Source organism: Belonocnema kinseyi, chromosome 6 (genome assembly GCF_010883055.1).
Source record: "Belonocnema kinseyi isolate 2016_QV_RU_SX_M_011 chromosome 6, B_treatae_v1, whole genome shotgun sequence".
Lineage (NCBI taxonomy): Eukaryota > Metazoa > Arthropoda > Insecta > Hymenoptera > Cynipidae > Belonocnema > Belonocnema kinseyi.
The window spans coordinates 98,083,637-98,105,468 of NC_046662.1; the positions used below are offsets into that span (position 1 = coordinate 98,083,637).

Genomic DNA, 21,832 nt, shown 5'->3' on the forward strand with positions numbered 1-21,832 from the left:
GTGCATACCACATAGACTGTGCGAATTGATAAATTTATGTTTCGAGATGGGAGACGTCCCAGACGATTGGAAAGAAGCGATTATCATACCAATATACAAGAGGAAGGGAGATAAAGCGAGTGCAATAATTACAGACGGATTAGCTTATTAAGCTCCGTAAGTAAAATATATTCAAAAATACTTATTCGTAGGGTAATGAAAATAACAGAAGCAAAGATTTGGGAAGTCTAAAGTGGGTTTATGCCAGGAAGGTCATGTACGGATCAAATAACTAGATGCAAGCATGAAGAGCATGGGCCTCAAAATTAACGCAAATAAAACAAAAACTATGGTGTTCGAAGATAAGAGTGAGAAAACACTATGCAATATTTTATTAAATGATGAGAGAATTGAACAAGTTGATAAGTTCGTATACCTCGGTAGCTTATTTACTAGGGACGGGAAGATAGATGAGGAATTAGATAGACGAATAAATGAATTTAAACAAACGTGTGCAGCTGTACATAAATGTCTAGTATTCGTACTCATTTAATTACACTGTTACACAAACAACTTTAGATACTAACAACGGTTTCCTTGAGGCTAAAGTAGAATCAAGTTTAATCTCACCAGATATTTTTTTGATATCTTAGATTTACTGTTTTCTACATAGTATTATTTCAACTTTCATACCATGTTTTTTCGGGTCACCCTAATAAAGATGTAGAATAGGCAATTTCCCCGTATATATCCCATCAGAAAAACTTGACAGTTTTATTAAATTCAACCTGTATATTTCATATAATATTTTTCCTTGAATTATACCTCTCTTTCTATGGAAATACATCAGGAAAATTCCATGCAACGGTTTTCATAGAATCTTATCACAGGGGTAAGTTTCACGCTCAATAAAAGCTTCCAAAATGAACTTGTCACCGTTAATAATACTAAATACTAATTGTTAACGGCTTCATTGGCCACATGGAAAAGGTAGCAGAAGCAACAGAAGACAGGCGAGTGGGTGTTAATGGGCGCAACAAGAAATTTCGAGCCCACGCTTGTTTGCTATTGGAGGGTTAGGTATAGCTGCGCTGAGGACTTTGTGTTCCGAGTTGACCTAGTTTCAGGGAGTGACCCAGTTTTCTCCGAATACCGCTAACTGCCGAGGGGGTGAATTGGCGTTCGAGTAGAGCACCAGGCAGGTCGGGTGGTGCTTATGTACTTACGTACTTACATATACATATACACATAGCAGCCAACAGGTAGCTGCGTTCGTTCCCTGGCCCGTATAAATAGACGCAGCAGCTAGGATCATCCCAGGACCGGCGCGAGGCTTGTTTTCCTCCTATTCCCACTCTTCCCTTTTCAGACCACTCACGCACCCTTCTTTCCGCTTAGAACCCCCCTCCCACAGCACCCAATCTTGTTGGTAGCTTCCCTCTTCTTTCGCTTTGTTCTCGCTTCTCCCCTTTGTCAAGTCATCGTGCGACATGCATATCGATGAGTGTTTTTTTAGAAACATTGCATCGTCCATATTACTCCGTTTGTCTCTTACAAGATTGATACCAAAGTATGACATTGTTAGGTCTTGTATATATGAATGCTTATTTTTGTTTAATAATATTGGAGAACGAATTTCATGTGAAGAGTTTTAGTCTCAGCGGAAATACAAAACTTTGGAACTTTTTATATTTCAGAATATCGGACTGTGGTGAAAATAAAGGAACATTAAACAACTCGCTCCATCTCAACAAACTCGCGATAATTGGAAATTTTGCGTTTCTTCTAACCTGAAACTTAAATATGTTATTTTTTAGGAGAATACACTTTAAAAATTTGAAAGAAGAAATTTATTAATTTATTTTAATTACTGGTTATTTTTTACGAATACATACTATATCATTTAAATTTAATTGTTCATGAATAAAACCATGATTTCGGAAGTCGATTGATATTCTTTCCTTCATAACACAGTATCTTGAGTACAAAATATTATATTTTTTATTTCAACATCCACACGGAAAAAAAATTCTTGAGGCGAACGAGTGAATAGAGAATATATAAAACTCAAAGAAAGTGTACGCTTGGATTAGGTAAAACGTTTAGTTAGAAGAGTTACACATTTAGTTACTTTATGTAAATTGTTCTCGTAAATCAGGAATTTGGACAAAATTGCTAAATTCGATTAGAATCAATCTTCAGATTAGAAAAAAATTTAGTTGTTATAGAAATATATTAAGTTACAGTAGCCAATTTTTCGTCTGGTATCGCGAACATGAATTTCCCTGAAATCCGTGTAATGCATTTGGAGGTCAAGTTTGTTGTTTTTCTCGCGTTTCTTTATATTTCAATATAGTTATCGCCTACAATCGAAACAAATATAAATTATTATTACTGCATCATAAGCTCTATTTAATATTAACAATCGCACACATTTTAAGTGGTGAAAAGCGTTTAATTGTCCAAAGTAAATCTCAACTGTCACTGCTCCCGATTAGACCGTCGCCATTTTATTTCGCTGTTCCCATAATGCACCGGCGCGCTACCGATAATTGCTTCAGACACCTATTCTTAATATCCCTATTATAGCTATACTTATTAGGGGTTTGACTATACGATATCCCTGGTATATGGAAAATGGTCAAGGATATTCATTTTCGCTGATCCAGGGATATTTCTAAATTCCTTCGTTCGTTTTCAGATAAATGTTTGGCTATAATAAGGAATAGTATCCCTGTCACGGCTTAATATTTTTTACCGTGTACTCATTATGTTAAAGTGTCAAATTTCTAATTTCGTTAAATGAAACGAAATTACCTTTAGAGGATATATACTTTTTTCTTTATATAAACAAATTCGTGTACTTTGATTATTGATACTTTGACATTTTTATTTTATAATGTTTTCAAAATATATAGCTTTAATTTAAAAACATATAACAGTAACGTTAGTTCGTACATGAATACTGGATCCCTATTTTTCAGCATTTGTGGAATGTTCATTTTGTTATCTTTAATATGCCCAAGATTAATTATTTCATACAGTCATATTGAAGGTTTTCCACTTTACATCCAAATTTATACTTTCTCTATATGATTACACATGCATATTGAGTTATTATCGCATTGATTATAACTTGTGCACCTTCCAAAGTTTGAAGAAAATATGATCATATTGAGTTTTATGCCGTGTATTCTTAATAATCCGCAAGCAGATGCTGAAAAATGGGTGTCGAAATATTGAATTTAAATATTCACTGAATATGTCATAAGTTATATAAGTAATATCCAAAATAGAAATAACTAGAAACCAACCTCTTTCAATTATGTAAACTACGAAGTAAAACCTGTTCTGTTTAAATTACTTTTTTATAATCTACAAAAAAAAATTTTTTCTGAGAAAGTTTGTGGATTTCCCATAAACAAAATGTGAGGAAAATCGAGGATAAGGTATTTTAGGAATCGAAATCTGACGAAAAAACATTAAAGGCACAAGAAGCGATTGTGATTGAAAAGTTCAGATTAATAAAGTGATTTTACACAAGAATATGCAATTGGCATTAGTTATGAATGAAATTAATGAAGGCTACGTCTAGGTTCACTTTAATTTGATGAGCGTAGCACAAATATTTTCGGTAAGCTACTAACATCGACTAGGGCCTGTTCTTATTTCACGTTGCTATATTATAAAGCATTGAAATTAAAAACACTTGCACTTTTAATATCTTCAAATTTTTATAAATGTATTTTTAATTTTTAATGCGTTTAAAACTTTAATAATTTTTGTAATTGGAAAAATTTTCAATTGTCGAATTATAAAAAATTTAAAAAATGGGATTTATGTAAAATATGCAATTTATAATACTAAAATCCCGGATAAAATTTCTCTCTGTGGACGAATTAACGGCTATTAATACTGTCACGTGCATAAAAAACATTGGATCGCCAGTGCGAATAAAAAATTACGGTTGACGAAACTACCTACATCGTTTTTCTGAGTGAATTTAAAACTCCCTCGTCATGAGCAGGCCATGCAAAATGTAAATTCTGACTTTTTGCTTTTTTCTGTGATTGAATTTCTCGCAAGTATAAACAATCAGTAACGAAGAACACGTTACGGAACGATTCTGTGCATAAATTTATTTATGCACAGGGTTATTTAGATCTGAGCTAAAAAGAGGAAAATGAAATAATACAATGATAGACAATAATTTAAGAGTGTTCATTTCCTGTTTTTATCTCATGAATAATCAGGGCAAATCAGTACAAACTTTTTAATGTAAATAAATCCTCCCTCTAATAGATTTAATGCTTTTACGATGATTCATTGTAAAAAAAGGAGTTTTTCGGAAAAAACCACCGTTTTTATTATAAATACTCTATTTATGTAATATTAAACAATTTAGGATAAATATTGAAAACGAACTGTTCCATACTCAATAATTAAAAAACCGGCTGGGAGAAAGGTATTAAAAGTAATTTGAAAAGTAATTAAAAATTAATATTAAGCAAAAGATTTAATCAGTGTGGTTGATACATCTAGAAATCGTATACACTTTTATTATAGTCGTATTCTTTATGGGCAATAAGGGTTAAGGTCATAACGTTGGCCCGGTCTATCCTATTGATTTCATTTCCACGTGTCAAACGTTTACGAGCTTTATATTTTTTTGACTCCCCAACACTTCACTGCAAATATTTTACATTTAAAAACTTATTATAACCGAAATCGAGATGAGCAAAGGCCTCCCTCTCGCTTGAAATATTAGGCCTGGAATTTTCTGGAAGAAAATGAATCTCATGAATTAAGTCAATTAAAAAAAGTTGGAGTTATTTCTCGATCTTGAAGCCTCAGGTGAAGTATTTTCTTATTGGCAGCATCCTCAGCAGTTAGTTCCCAACATAAATGGCTGGCTGAAACAGTTTCGACGAGATTACTTTCGTGTATTGGTAGACTGCCATCAGTTCAACTGAAATATAGTTTCCTCAAGTTATACGAGAGTTTCCTCGCTTCAAGGCGTATTTTTTTAAATGGAGAAATTCTTTAAGTTCAAGTGGCTTACGATTCCTGAGTCTACTAAAATATTTTCAGAATAATTTGAAATGCATATCTACGTTTTCTATTTATGGAAATTTTCAGGTCTTTTATTTTTACATGTACTTAAATTTCGATTAAATGGATACTGCAAATCAAGCACAAAAATAAATTTATCAGGATTTTATATCATCCATTGGGAAAATTAAAAAAATTATGGTTTTATTTGATATAGCCTATAAAGAGCTCTTGAGGAAAAAATAAGAATATTCCTCGCAAATCACTCAGGATTATATTTTTCAATATCTATTTTGTATAATTTTCAGTCTATAAATTTTATCAAGAGATATACATAAGTTATTAAAATTATGTAACTATCAGGGCCTCTTAAATTATAATTATTTAAACTTATTCGAATTTTTACGCTTCCGATTTTTAATTGCAATTTAAAGTTGTACCCTCATTCACAATTTCAATTAAAACACATTTCTTGAAAATATAAAATTGTTAATATTTGACCAATTTGCAGCTGCACTTCTCCACTTTTGTTTACTACCAGTAGAAAATTTAAAACATTCTTGATTTTAAATATTGTTAACTATTGCCTGAATGAACTTGTATGTTAGTTCATCTCATATGCTTTTATTTAAAAATTTAAAATTATTTTAAAGTCGAAACTTCCTAGTGCTAAAAAGTTTCAATAAGGTCAAAATTATTTTATTTTGAGAATTAAAAAAATGTCTCTGCAGCTGTGAAAATTATAGTAATTTCTTATGTGCATTTTTTTATGGACTGCTATTAAAAATAAAAATTCCAAAACTACACTCAGAGACTTTCGTTTAGAATGAAATATAAAAATGAATGAGAATTTAGTATGATATCGTTTCAAAATAGGGAAAACAGGGGTTGCGTATCAAAAATTAATATAGCGATGTTCAGCCGTCAAAACTAATATTTTTGCTTGGACAAATGGAAAGGATGTTTTGCATTCACTCTTATAAAACTTGCGAGTATTTGAAATTCACTATCTCGAAGTTAAAACGATGGTAATGCATTTTATTCGAAATAGCGAAAACATATTTTTAAGTTGCCGTACAGAGCATATGGGAATCTCAAACGACTATATGAAAAATAACTCACTTGACAACTCAGGACACTATGACAAATATCTGGGTCCTTTTTCACGAGTGATTTGTTGTTTCAGACATTTTGTTAACAGATAGGTTAAACATTTGATCACTTTCAATGATTAAATTGATTTTTTTATGAAATACATTTCTTGTTAATGAACTGGTAATATTCTTTTATGAATAACATTATCTAATTTGATATCTCAGTAACTCAGTGCAATAAACTTGAGTTTATTTAGATGTAATATTTTATAAATTGTACTCGTTGAAATAAATCATATTACCGTAGTGTATATATTTCGTGAGATAGAATTCCTAATTTTTAAATCTCATAGTAAATGAAAGGATTGCAAATAGAAGTAGTTAACTTTTATTTAAAATGTTGTGATTCAAATTATTTTTCGAAAACTCAGTAAAAATAATATCATTTTTTCATAGTGTTAATTCTTGAAATGGCGATCCATAATATTTTGTATTTAAATAGAATACTACTACCTTGTCGTCTTCTCGTTTTAAATACTCGTATGATACTATTGAACTTCAGTACTATAATACGAATAAGTGTAATAAAACCTCGGTTTTCCTTATTTTGGAACGATATTATACTAAATTCTAATTGATGTTTTTCAGTTATTCTAAACAAAGGTCCCTCAGCGTATACATTTTATTTAATGATATTATAAATGTGTTGCTAATGTACTGTCAGGTTCGAAATTACTTAATCTTTGACTATATTTCTAAATTTAGGAAGAAGATGTTCATTGATTATTGCAACAAATTTTGGAAAAGGAACCTAAGCATACAAAAATAACAAAATACCTCCTTAATCAAAAAGTTTTAGAACTTTATTTTAAAATCAAAAATACAAGTTTATTCATCATGATCGATATTGTCCCCTTCAAAGTACTCCCCATCGACTGCAACGCACTTATGCCAGCGTTGGATCCAATCTTCGAAACATTTTTTATATTCGGTTTGCGGTATAGCCATCAGAGCCATCTTCGATTTTTCCATGACCTCATCTCGAGTGTTGTAACGCGTTTCGCGGAGCGGTTTCTTGAGTTGACCGAATAGGAAAAAGTCGCAGGGAGCCAAATCAGGTGAATTCGGTGGTTGTTGAATGGTATTCGTTTCGTTTTTAGCCAAATGCTCACGAATAACGATGGCATTGCGCAACGGTTGATGACATTTTTTTTGTGAAAAATCGAAACCACACACATAGATAGATGTACACAATACGGTGCCACTTCAAAAAATGTCAAACTATTAAGCTGAAAATCTGACAGAACGTCAATGGCACTTCTACCAACACAACAAAAAAAGAAAGATTGAGATCGGCCCAACGAGAGCGCCACACGGTGACGAGTCCTAGAACTTTTTAACCAAAGTGGTATATATCTAAGGAAACGAATAGACATGTCATATGTATATGGGGCAGAATACGTCACGTTTCTTACCTAAAGTTATTGATTTTTTTATCGCGTTGAAACATGGCTAAAATATAGTGCTAGTGGACCTATAATAAATTACCAAACCATAGGTGCATTTATCAACCGGTTTTCAATATACAGGGGCCTACAGTTTTCACATTTTCAGGTGCTTATTCACTTTTAGGTTAGTGTTACTTCTTTTAGAATTATCCTATTGGACTTTATAATAGTGTTATGGACAAATAATTTCATCCACTTCAAGACTAGCATGAAATTGTTTTTTATCATGATCTTTGTGAAATTAAAATACATCTTCTCAGCTTTTTCTTCTTTTAAAAATAGCCTTTTTAGACTCTTTAAAGTCATAATCAATTGGACCTAACAGTATTCGTTTCCCTGGGCTTTGTAAGTTAAATATTGTCCCTTCGACCGTAAAAATCCCAATTTAACCATGAAATAAATTCCAGCACACTTTTTCATCTGAATGATATGGAAAAGTATGAAAAAGCTATTTAAAAAAAAGAAACATAAATTCCAAAAGTGGGGTTTTTTTTTTTAATTCTAATTAAATTAAAAAAAACCTTGATAAAAAATGATTTATGATGGTTCTAAAGAACATGGAAATAGCTTTGCAAAATACTATAATTTAAGTACAATTGGATATACTTGATGTATAATTTTCAAACACATCGGGAAACTTTTTGTGATGGTCAAAATAAAAATTTCCAAAAGTAATTAAACATTTTTTTTGTAATAACATCACAACTTCTCCGCACTAACCATTTTCAATTTTTGAACATTTTGCTTATTTCATAGTACCCCAATCTATATTTTTAATTATTATAACATAAATATTGGATTATAAAATACATATTTCTAGTTCTTAAAATATTGCTTATTGGAAACGATTTTTCCAATTATTGTCACAATTGTAGGAGTAAAAGTTCACCCTCCAGCCTTATTAAATCTCAGAAACCTGTTCTATTGCATGCATGCTTTAGTTATACTCTCTGCATATACGTATTTTGTAGCGATTAAAACAAAGAGAAATGTAACAGAGTCACCGCATGGGGGAAGCGTGGTCGTTTCGTGGGTGGAAATTTAATCGGGAAAATGGGAATGAAACGTGGTACGTTTCCAGTCTCACAGAGCGTCGACACAGATTACACGTTCAGGCATGATTATGTGCACGCTCTGTGCTTTCCACATGTTTCTAACGTTTCTCCTCGTAGTCAGCTTCTTTTATTTTCTTTGATCTTCAGATATTATACATGACTGTCTGAGAACTTAAGTATTATAAGCTGATTCAAGACAACAAATATTTCGTAAGCTTAAAGCAGAAACATGATAAAAGTAATTCGCAAATGTCAAATTCAAAGGCAATAAAAATACTGAAAACACAGATGCTTGATGCAAAGCATCAAGTCCCTGACCTGATTATAATATAGAGTCAATTAATATAATGAAAATGCTCTCTTTAATAGTTATCAGAGAAGATAATGAGAAAAAGAGAAATAGATACTATAGAAGAAGGAGGAAAATAGAATTTGAAATTGATGAAAAAGATTGGAAAGAGGATACAGAAGGTATAGGGCAAGCTGCGAGAAATAGGGTTGGGAGGAGGTGCAGAGAAGGGCAAACGTAAATCGTTTTATTGAAAATGCCTTGTATAGATGTGAAGCTTGGCGGAAATGACATGTTATTTATCGGTTGCATCAAACTGCAAGAGCAGAATTCAAAGGGAATAGAAAGAACAAGTCATAGATTAGTGAACAGAGAGAATGCGAGAAACGACAGGAGGCAAAATTAAAATCCAACGTAATTTTATGTTTTCACCTGTACCTATGCGTAAAGTGCAGAATTGCTCTGAGTTAGACTTAGGTGTCATAAGATATCAAGCCTTTTTATTTCCAAAATAAATTTGACAGCTCTTTGAAATCCTGACGATCGTCTTTAAAATTACAAGCCTAATCTGACTCATAACTTTCATTCGTTCCTGCACACACAGAGATTGTAAAGATCACCTTTTGAGGTTCCTGTAAATGCATTTTCTGCAGGGCTGTGTTTTAATTAATGTTGAGCGGGTAGTTTGACATCGAGAGTGATTGTGTGCATTCGACGGGTAGAGTCGAATGGATTATAGAAAAACTGGCTGAACTCGAGAGGTGGTTTTTTGCAGTTTTCCTCTTATCGGGCAGAACTTCCAGGCAAATGCGAGTAATTATAATAACAGTAGGATGCAGTCGCTAGTTATTCTTAGTTGTGATTGAATTAAGACAGTGATTCCAACCCAACCTTAACAAAAGAAAAAAATTTGTACGGACACCTACCGACTTGAGTGGAATTTTCTGGCAATATATGTACTTGTCCCAGCGGACTTAAATTGTACTTTAGCAGTAGAGGTGAACCGTTTATAGACTTCTGTTTTACCGGAGATTCAAAATAAAAAGGCGTAGTTCAAAAGGTTTCAACCACAGTTCTACGGGACTTAAATAGGCCGTACTTACAGGACAATGCTAAGGTTCAGATTCCCCTGATAATGTTGCCGGTAATCTTAGTTCAGCAATCCGTGTAAAGATAATATATTTTTTAAATTTATACAAATGGGTGGTTTTAAAAGCCTTCTAAATAAAACATGTTTTTTGATATTTTTTGTCATTCTGATGTCGTTTAAAGTATTTAAATATAGGGAGAGGCATTTAAAATGAGTTTCCTAATCATTAAAAACAAAATTAGGTGCATCGCTGTTATTGTTAGAAGTATTTCTAATTTAGCGCTGTATTGGTTTATGACTTTTAATATCCCGTAATACGAGTGAATCATTTGCGGCAAGGGATATCGATAATAAGGAGAATAGAGAGCGACCGATCATTCAACTCATACACACTACTGTGAATGTGTGATTTTCATCGCGGTGTCGTCATTATTGTAAATCTTCATGGATTATGCAATTGGGTCAGCCTGAAGATTATAAAACCCACATAGTCGTTTCATTGACGTAAAAGTAAGTTTTCATACCAATATGGGTTTTAGATTTTCGGCTTTGTGCCCTTTTCTGCTAATTGTCATCCCATCTATTCATCTATATTAAAAAGAATTTCATGGTTTACTCTATTTTTACATTTTTCGGCTATCGTGTTTGAATCGCATACATTTCATAGCCCTAAAGTTATACTAGGCCATATCCCTCAACTTTCAAACTGAGGAAATGACGTTCAAAGTTCAATTATAGGGTAAAAGCACCAGTTATTGGTTCCTTAAGAGGTACTTAAGAGGTATTTAGCCCCAAAAATTTAGTGCTTGGCACTGCTCAACCCAGTTATTGGCACCTTTTGTCTCCAGTGATTGGCATTACACTCACATAACCCTTCAACGTTTTTTTGTAATTCCGTTAAAGCATTGGTTAAAAATGAATTGTGCATCTGTAAGTATTAAATAATTTTTCTTCGCTATGCGTTTTACTTTCATAAGGCATACTCTGATGGGCATACATATGACATTAAATAAAATAAAAAATATTTTAATCATTACCAATTTTTTGCGACCAATTAGCAAAATCAAGAAACAAATTCAAACAAGTGTATGTAAATATAGTAAAAATGAAACGCCCATCGATTGCATAGAATTATTTGATATTTATAATAAGAAAAAGTCCTACGTAAAATTAAAAAAATTGTATAACAATATTATTAAACGTGATACGTATGAAGATAGTAAAATTCTAGTTATAATTTAAATAAAAACAATATCTACCTGTACCAAAATTCCTAAAACAATGAATAATATAAACCAGTCTTCAAAGTTTACGATTACTGGCGTATAATTAATAGCTTCATATATGATCGTATTTAGCTGCTTTTACATCTACCTAATAACGACTCTTGTCTTTCAGCACTCTTAACACTTAATTTTATATCAAATACGTGAATTACTTGATGCAAACATAAGATCTTAGAGTTATGCACATGATCTTAGAGTTATGTACATAACCTTACTTTTATCTGACAAGGCAGCGCAGCGGTGTCGATGAATGAATACATTCCAGAATTGCGTGCGCAAGAGGAAGGCCAAAGTTTTGTTAGTGACCGCTGCCTCTCGATCCCTCCGCAGCGTTCGCTTACGCAGCATTAGCGTCCCTCTCACGCACGTACGACTTCTTGTGCGTCGCTCCTGATTGGTCCAAATTAATCATATCATAAATCAAAAATTAAAACTTCAGTACATTTTTGTAAAAGGAAGTTTCAGATTTTTTTTACACAGTCATATAAGTCCGCACACTTAGTTCTGGGACACTTTGTATGCAGTTAAAAGACTGTTATGAGGACAGCCCCAGCATTTCACCGGGAGCGGCTGCCATTCTGAAAAATATCCCCAGCTCCCGGCAAAATCACGCTAATATTTCAGTCTTAACCCCGCCTGACGATCGTGCTTTTTTTGAGACGCAGAAATGCTTTTTGCTATTAAACAGTGAAAACTTTTCACCTCGAAGAGCACCGATGATCAGGACGACTAGATTAATAGAATATATCGGATATAAGCAACGCTACTCCCTTATGAGGTCTTTATACGTATTTTTCTGACACGCTTGGCAGCTATCATGCAGAATGCTTTGGCTTAGAATGTGGCGATGGGTTGCTAAAGTGGAAATAACATCCTCTTGGCAGAATAAAATAAAATCCTCCGTACGCGGGTGATTTAAGAGAAGAAAACGTTATCTGGCACGACATTGACTGGTTTTTCACACTTCTGTGGAAGATGCCATGCATCCTCGTGTCGGGATATGTTCTTGAAAGTTATCCTCCTATGCTTTCTTAATCCGTGCCTTCAGGAGTGAGTACTCTAGATGGATAAGATCTCATGCACTTGGCTCACCCCTGATATTGAAGTCAAGGCCAAGTGTTTCAACAGCCTCCTCGCTGCTTTGTAAAGAAACGCTTCTTTGCTCAATTCTTCATTGTTCCTGACCATGAATCTTGTTCTAAAGACATTTAAGAGTCATTATGCCGCGACTAACTTGACGGCGTGAGATGTAAAGACGCGGAATAAAATACTTAAGGTGCATGGTTTTATTCATTTGTATAACCTCTCGTGATCCGATATCGAGTGATCGAACCTTGTCCTTCGTCCATGAAAACACTCCAAATGAATAGAGTACTTTTGGGACTGCAAGCATGTTCGTTCGAAGACACTTTATTCCTCGCCTACAGGTTGGAAGACACAATTCGTCGGATGATACATTTGTATCTGCTTCGTACAGTATCCTTTTTAATATATTACGTCCTGAATGCGGCTATGTGGCACGCCCATCTTCAGCACAAAAGTGACTTATATCGTTTCTGTCGAAAAGCTGAAAGTCTTTATGGATGCCATAAAGTTTTCTACCCTTCTATTAAACCTTGGCGCATTTTTCTGACTCAAATTCCATTCCAATCTCCTGATTGTATTTTTCGACAATCTCTAGATGGATTTCAAAACACAATTGAATAAATCTCGGCTTGAGTCTTGTAACATAAAATCATTTTCCGACGTTCCTAAAAGAGCAAAAATAGATATTAGTATAACTAAACTAAACAAACTATTACACTACTAATCTGTGAATGTTGTTGGACTATGTGAATTCGAAATTTGATAAATGTGGGAAAAATTCGTGGAAATCATGATCCAAGGGAAGATTAAGAATTCTCATCAGGACTGTTATATCTGGTGGTCTTAAAACAAAGCTTTGTAGTATTGCTATTTTTGCATGCCATACTCCACGTTTTATAGCTTTCTTAGACGTCAAGTTTTGTCTCGTCGGCGAACTACCCTTTAGAGATAAGGGGAATTTAATTTAAACTCTTAGCCTACGATTCTCACTAGGTGTTAATTGTCTCTCAAAGTTTCAATTGATCGAGATGGGGTTAAAGAAAGAATAGTAATTAACTTTACTCAAGGTTTCTTGAAACTTGTAAAGTTTCGCCTTTGTCTTTCTTATGCAGAATTTAAATTGTGTATGTAGTTTCTAGCTTTCAAGCTCACGTTTTATCACTTTATACTTTGATTGAGTTACATTTTAAGTGATTTGAAATGATACATTTTAGAGTATTAACTGTATATTTTATTTTTATGTTCCAGGAAAGCATAATTTTGCCACATCCATCCAGAAAGGTAAGATTCGAAAATCATTCAAGTGGTATTTTTAGCGTAAAACTAGTGTAAAAATATATCAAATAATAAAGAGTAAAAAAGAATAAATAAAATAATATAAAACGGCAAATGCATTAAAGAGGGTTTAAAATATTGTCGAAATATAATTCACTCTCTGAAAGGTTTACCCACGCCACTAAAGAAGCTAAGCATGTGTTCCGTATACGTAAATTGGACGAAAACTGATAAAATGATTCAAAAGAGATGTGATTAGTCGAAATTGACATAGGTCGAAGATTGAAGAGTGATAATATGAAAGGATGTTGCAAAGAGGGTATGATATGATAGTGATACAATGGGATAAGAATAAGTAGAATATGTACAAGAGATATCCTGTCAATAATCAGAAAATAAAATAAAAAAGATATCACCAAAAAATTATTATGTTTATTTAAAATAGAATATAATTCGCTAATATGCCCTTACTATTGATTATGGTCAAAATAAATATAAATTTGTGTTTGAAGATTTTCTCGTTCTTTTAATAGAAGGGTGGTGTACAGAAGTAGATAACAAATATTTTCTTAAAGAATTGATCTATCACACAAAAAATTCTCACAAAATCATATACACATCTTGATAAAAGCATTTTTTCGAAATATCATTATTTGATACGACAATTCTTTGAAATTTTTAAAATAATATCTAAACGAATGCATTTCAAATCTGACAGGCATGCAAACTCAAGCGACAGAAACAACTGAATCTTAAATACAATTCTTTTCAAAGAAAATAAGACTTATTTTACCATTTGAAAAAAATCTTTTTTTGAAAAGTTATGAGCATATAAAATTTAAGGTTCTTTTTCCAAAAAATATACAAATTTATAAAGAGTGTAGAAAAAGATTTACAAAATATTAAAAATTAACAAAACGGCGGCAATTCTTCTAAAAATATTAAAATTAGTTTAAAAAAAACCGTATCTTTTTTCGTCAAATTATTTATTTCATTATTACTCAAATTATGAAGAAATATTATAAGTTCCATGTAGGGCAAACTATTTTTCTAGTCAAAAGAATTTTTTGCCAAATTGATTTTTTGCATTTTTCTTAAAAACAACAATAGATTCGAAAAATACTGAAATCTTCACCGAAAAAATTCTTCTTTGTATCGAAAAAATATGTGTTGTCTAATTTCCTCCAAAAGAAAACACATTTTTTTCGCCAAGAGATTCTATACTTCAAGTGTTCCTACCTGCATGATTTGAAGTGTATTCAGTTATTTTATTGCAGTAATAATTTTCTTGAATTTTTCAGCATTGATATTCATTGAAATGATTGTCATTTATAATATATAGACTTTTTGAGTAATAAAATGTTCAAAATAAAAATAAAATGTGATCTTTACCGGCCACATTGGAAGTGGTTACTATATCAACTCTATTGAGTCATGTTTTTTTGGAAGCTAAAAAATTCGACTTTGCCCTTCGATGATAAACATTCCCACGCGTAACATAGCTGGAATACTGGGGGCTTTTTGACTTCAAGCGAACACGAAACAATGTAAAGGGCTAAATTGTCCATTGTATCGTCTATCATTTACGCTGTGAACGCCTTTCTCCGGGAATGTAGTATGTTTTATTATTTTACATTGCAACATGTGTAAGTAATATAATTAGCGTGGGTCTTTCAAGTTGTAATATTTACTGTATTCCAGTAAAAATAGTACAAAGTTTAAATGACGTACAACAAAATGGAAAATTTAGCTATTCAGACTTGAAAACTTAGAAAATGAAGTACATTTCAAAGTGTATGCTGACCCCCTCAATAGCTCACTTAATCGCGTTAGAGTAATTCAAAGTAGACTTTCAAACTACTGTCAAGTTAGGTGTATGTTTATGTTTAACTATCCGCCATTAGCAAGTCCACATCTCTGAAGCTCAGAAAATGTAATGCAGATTAGAATATCAGATAAAGCATCTAGTCACATGTTTGTAGAATCTATGATTTTAACATTACATACACACACATGATTTTATATATACATATATATATTACGAATTTTCACCAGAGATGTAATGTTATTATCTTAGACTCTTTGCACATCAAGAAAATGATTCCTGCTTCAAATTTTTCTTTTTGCTTATATCTATGATTAAATATTCTAAAACAAAAACTTGGAATTCAAATATTTATTTCTTCTGTACACTGAAAGAAATTTTATAATAATACTCGCTATTTCAATATTAATAATTGATATAGTCGATTACGATTTGGGTAAATCGTGTAAATATACAAATTATTGTTAGCATAATATCGAAATTTTACAATTAGAATGTGAAAACTTAATGCCTTGAGAACAAGAATTGGTATATTCAGTAGCAAAGATTCATATTTTATGTATGAAAATGCAGAATAATAAAAGTTGATAATGATATAACCAAATCATATAAAAGAAATTACAGAAATTAATAGTTATAGGCACATAACTTAATAAAAATATTCTACAAATTAAGATAGTCAATGAAAAATTGAAAAGAAATAAGATATATTTTTATTTTCGGTGATAGAGACTAACAGAAATTTTAAATGTTTCTAAGTCGAGTTATTAAACACCATGCCGTTTGTCACAATTCCAAAAACTTTCACTAGTTAGTATATAAGGAATCTTCAAACCTCTTTTCTCAACGAGATTTGCGTGCGATGTGTTTGTTAAATGTATAAGTATGCGTTCTATGTATATAATTAAAGGTTAAATTAGTTACCTCAGCGAATGTGTGTTCGTACAATATTTGACATTGTCCTGCTTGAATTTAATATAGTGAATTTTAAATATCGCAGTTTTGTTTACAGGTTTTGTAGAACTTATATTAATTTTTTAAAGTAAATTTTGCATATATCATTATTAAATACTATATTACTTTTCGATATATATCCCCGATTTCCCTAAATCGTGAAAGATTATAATGTAAGATCGGTTGTAACGTATTATGTAACTAAATTTCTACGAGTGTAGTAGTTTTTTAGGTGAAAACTAGTGAGCTTTCAAAAACAGAGTCAAAAGAATTTAATAGGTATACGGAAAGAAATTTTAAGAGATCAATTCACGGAATTGCTCCTTGATCTTATTTTAGCTTTGGCGCAAAAAGTAAGATCGTGAAATCCTTGCTTTAAGAGCAACAGCCGTTGCATGAAAACCAAGGTTTCCGAGATCTTAGTTCTTGCGCCAAAACAATAATAAGATCAAGAAGCAATTTCGTGAATTAATCTCTTAAAATTTATCTTCGTGTAGATAAACAAATTTTTTGAAACTTTGCATTAAGATTAAATAAATAATTTTGTAAAATATAAATAGAGCAAAAATTTGTTTGATCTTTTCCTAATCTTGGTCCTATAAAAATAAAAGAGAAAACGTACATAAGTATCTCAATTAGACTCCGTGTATATTTTTTTGTCACATATTGTGAAAAATGTCTTTTTCAATCTATTGGCCCGTGTAGAAATTTCTCCGGTTGGCCCCATTATAACAAGGCTTCTGGCCGGACCCCGGCCGGGCTACCCCTGGCTGGGTTTCATGGACAGGAACCGGTCGGGGTACAATTTTCTCGAATCACCAAACCGGGAGCCGACCAGGTACTGGCCGAGCCAACCCTGGTTATATCTCATGGTCGGGAGCCGATCGCGTACTGGCCAGGATAATTTTTTTGTCAAAATTACACATTTTTTAAGAGCTGTGATGTTCTCAAAGACGTAATTATGGATGATAGCTGAATTATCATTTAAAAAGTGTAATTTAAAGATTTATTAGAGCAGTGAAACAGAAATAAGCTGTTTTAAATTCTTTTAAAAAAATACCCGAATGTTTTAACTTATTAAATAAAACTGTTATCAATGTTGGTATGTGCATCAGCAGTAATGTTACAATTTTCACTATTTTCAGACAATGTTTAGTCTGTACTAGAATTGGCATAGTTTGAAATAGTTTAGTAATTTATTAAAATGAGATGAAGTTGATAAGGATTAAATAAGCAATGAATGCCACCATTTTGGATAGTTAACGATCATATGTATTCTTTGATGTAGACATGCAGAAGATAAGTAACAATATTTCACCCCAGGCAGATACCAGGGTATTATTAAGCAGATAATCGATTCCTGAAAGCACATTGATTTTACCACTAAGTCTGCCAATTCGACCTGAATAACTGTTCGATTACTGGATATCACCCAGTATTTTGGATGACGAAGAGGAACTCGCCCTTTTTCCGATATAATAATGGAGCTCTCTCACGAGGGATCGCCAGTCGCATTCAATAAAGCTTCATGCTGAATGTGAGTTTCGATTTTCGCTCAGCAGGTCCTTTTTCAGCTTTGATGTTTGCGTAAGCCTGCATGCTTTGAACTGATAGTTTAAACAAGCACTCGACTTTTCAAAGACTGTTTTATTTCACCTGCGACTTTAACAATCAAGTTCGAATTAAAATTTCTCAAGCAGATATGCTCTGCTTTTATCCACTAAATTCCGTTCTTCCTTACAAATAAATAAAAATAATATTTAGCCATTAGATTGTTTTATTCGCTTTTCAAAATTATAATCATATTTCACATTGTATTTTCAATCATGTAGATATCCCATATCTTATTACCTCTTTAAGAATGGATTTTTTGTTCTGTTCGTATGCGTAAAAAAATTGCGATGTATACATATAAAATTCAACTACACTTCAATCATAAACGTAACATATGTATAACAGTTTGAATGAACTAAAACATCAATATTATTAAAAAGTAAAAATATCTATTCATGTAAAGCGAATTTCGAAAATCTTATATGACAGGAACAAACGCAGTGAACTGTAACTTTAAAAAAATACAGTCACTGTACTTACCTTGCCGCTATTTACCTTGCCGCTTCCCCTGACTCTCGGTCGAGCTCTTCCCCCATCACGACCGCGACGGTTCGACATCCGAGAATTGTTCCGCTCGCTATTTACGTTTCCGTCAATGTTTTATGTCTTTTAAGGCAATTTTAAAGCGCAAAAAGTCATTATATGCTTTGTTAATGAGGCTTATAAAAGAATTTCGAAATCATAATATTTATGTCTTCTGATAATTTCCTTGTCACATGAGATAACCTTACGTATGGCAAATTTAATCAAAGGTATATCAATAATTCGTAAATGCTAACCTATTTTTCAGTTTATTCCTCGAGAGAACGATGTGCTCACAATTTTTCGGAACCAAATGTGAGATAATTACTTCCAAAATATGTATTCTGAAAATCGAACTTTCACTGTTTGTTAACACTGATCTGCGCGCATCAACGTACGTAGCGAGCGAAACAAATCGCATCAAGCACCATGCATCGAGATTAGACTCGAAATTGTAGGAACATCGTTTCCATGAAAATTACTCCCCTACGGTCCCATCTACGGCAAGGTAAATAGCATCGACTGTAAATAGATTTACAGAAATTTATGTAAGACTGCCTATTTTTAATTTTAATTATTAACAAAAATATACATTAAAATAGAGGCATTACAAATTAATACAAATAAATAACTTCCAATAAAAAAGTGGGATTTCCTTATTGAGTATTTATTAATTGAGTTCACATTCCAGCAACAAAAAAACGAGGAAAAGGGAAAGTTTTTTGAAAACGGAAAAAATAGGAATTGTTTAAAAAAGGGGGAAGAGATTGACAAGGAAAAGAGTATGAAGTCTGTATTGAGATGTTTTCCTTGTTACATAAAATTACAAGTTTCCATTTTTTTAATGTTTCAAAAAATTGTTCTTTACATTTATATTTTCCAATCTTCTGGCTGTGTAACGTTGTTTTTGAAGGCCATCTCATTCATTTGGCGAATGATATATATAAAAGTTTGCTTTTATATTTTATTTTCATGAAATGTATTCGGGATAAAATTGTACGTAATCCCTTCCCTTGCTTTAAACAGATGCCTCAATTAGTTTCATCAGAAGAAAAATTCCAAGCACATAAATAGTTTTTTTAGCAATACAGACTAAAGGAGGCTTTAATTGAACTTAAAGTTGAAATGAAAAAGAGAATTGCAAAAATGTGGAGTGCAATTCAAATAGCCTAGATTGCATAAGGAGCTGAGAAGTCGAAGCAGTTTCGTTTTTTGGCTATTGAAGGAAGATAAGGGGAGTGAAACGCGGTCAACCATATACGATGGCATATGGACCACGGCCAATCGATAGAGCAAACTGTTGATTCTCACCCGGACGACGACTGCCGCTACCACTACCAAAAGTTATGTTCCCACGTTGTATACTTATTGCCTTTGAGTGATTTCGGCAAAGTTGCTGAGTAAAGTTCAATTCTATGATTCCAATATTGCACTCCAATCGAATTACATCAGAGTTATCTGTACCATTATAATTGCCCTGTTATCGATGCGAACACTTTTGAAAGTTTAATTAGTAAGAAATTCTATCACTTTCAGATAATAGCGTTAAAAAATTTAGAACAATTACACATATATAGGTATTTATTATAAAAAGCATTTACACTGGTAATTCCATTTAAGTGCAGTTTGAGGAATGATCCTTATTGGCCTCAACTTAAAGCGAATACAACATTCATTCGTTTAAAAAAAAAAACAGCCAGGGTCGGGTGAATCCTTTACGTTGGTTGTAAAGGCATGGCGAAACCAGATGCAACTAATCTGTGAGAGTAAGGTCCCTCCAGCTGTTTGTCATGCTTGATTAAACACATCTTCTCTCAGTCCCGTGGCACGAAATCGTCGGGGCATCAGTCCTCGGAATGACAGCATAAAATCAAAGAATGGTATGTTCAGTATCGTTAAAAATTCTATGGTTTTAAACATATATTTTTTCGCGCTTAAAAAATTGAATTCTTATTAGGGTTTTGAAAGCATTCAATTGATTCCATGGATTGGCACTTTGCGTATAGTAATTCTTTCATGAAGTTTGTATTGAGTAGCATGCTGTTTTTCATCCAACCTAAAAAAAATCTAGTAGGGGTTGATTGCTTTATTCAGAAACATCGTACAATAAGTAGAGGGATTAATATGAGAGCTAGAATTTATTTTATTGTTTCTCTGTTCTTTTTAAAACGCAAAATTGATATTCTGCAGATGATTTTTCAACATTTTTGTTATACTATTGCACAATATTCGTGTTAATATTGCTTCGTTTGAATTTGCAATTATATTTTGTGTATTCAATGAGAAAACCGTATGTGCTGAAAATGTAATAAAGATGTAATAAAAAAATTAGCAGGTGTTCGACCCAGATGACTCATTTGAGAAGGTTAAACTAGTCAAAATAGCAGAGCAGCTTCAAACGTTTTATCGGCGCAAACGATAAATGTCTGTAGAAGGAATACCATCTGATTCTGCAGTGGAAAAATTCTTCCTTTTTGAAGTTATTTTTTCATTTCTTTGACAATAATTGATGAACATTCCTTCTCAGATCTTATGTGTTTGTCGCAAAGCTCCTTGAACCGAATGACGTTCTTATGTTTTTCCTTCAATTCCTGTGTTGGGATCTTGTAAGCCTCTCTTTAAAAAGTCTCTACCACGTCCGACCTGGATAAATTTTTGCAGATAAAGGAAGATCGCTGAATACGCGCGATGGGATAGCGAAAAATTTTGATTATGCCTGACTCACCTGTATTTTTTCCGAGAGTGGTTCTTATTCTTCAAAATTGCCCCTGCTTCCGGCGAAATCACGGAAACGTTACTGCTATAACAATGTCGAAAGACCCTGAGATAGGTGATTATAACCTTCGATAGATTCGATACAACAATTCTGCAAAAGTCTCGTGCACCCTGAGGACATGGAACGATCTAAGGACGGCCGCTTTCTACATTTCTCCCGCAAGTGTCTGAGTATTTCGATAACATGCAGGAATGCTTTTCAGGCTATTAATCAGTAAAAGCTTGGAATCTTCAATAACACTGATAATCAAGATAGCTTGCTTAAAAAGATATTCCGGGTATACCCCTCGCGATTTCTTTATAAGGTCTTTATATCTCTCATTCTTTTCAATGTACTTGGCTGTAATTTTATTGTTGTCTGGTGCCAAAAATTCGATTGCGAACATAATTCGCTTCTCCAAGTCAAGTAGAAGTATGTGAGGGCTCGA

The 21,832-nt window shown here is 32.7% G+C and overlaps 1 protein-coding gene across 1 annotated transcript in view; it reads left to right on the forward strand.

Moving 5' to 3' along the window:
* The window catches only part of LOC117175513, a 265,411-nt gene that overhangs the window by 6,323 nt on the left and 237,256 nt on the right, over positions 1 to 21,832 (forward strand). The window contains exon 2 of the mRNA XM_033365220.1: positions 13,688 to 13,720. Coding sequence (XP_033221111.1) covers positions 13,688 to 13,720 — 33 coding nt within the window. The remainder of the gene's footprint in view (positions 1 to 13,687; positions 13,721 to 21,832) is intronic.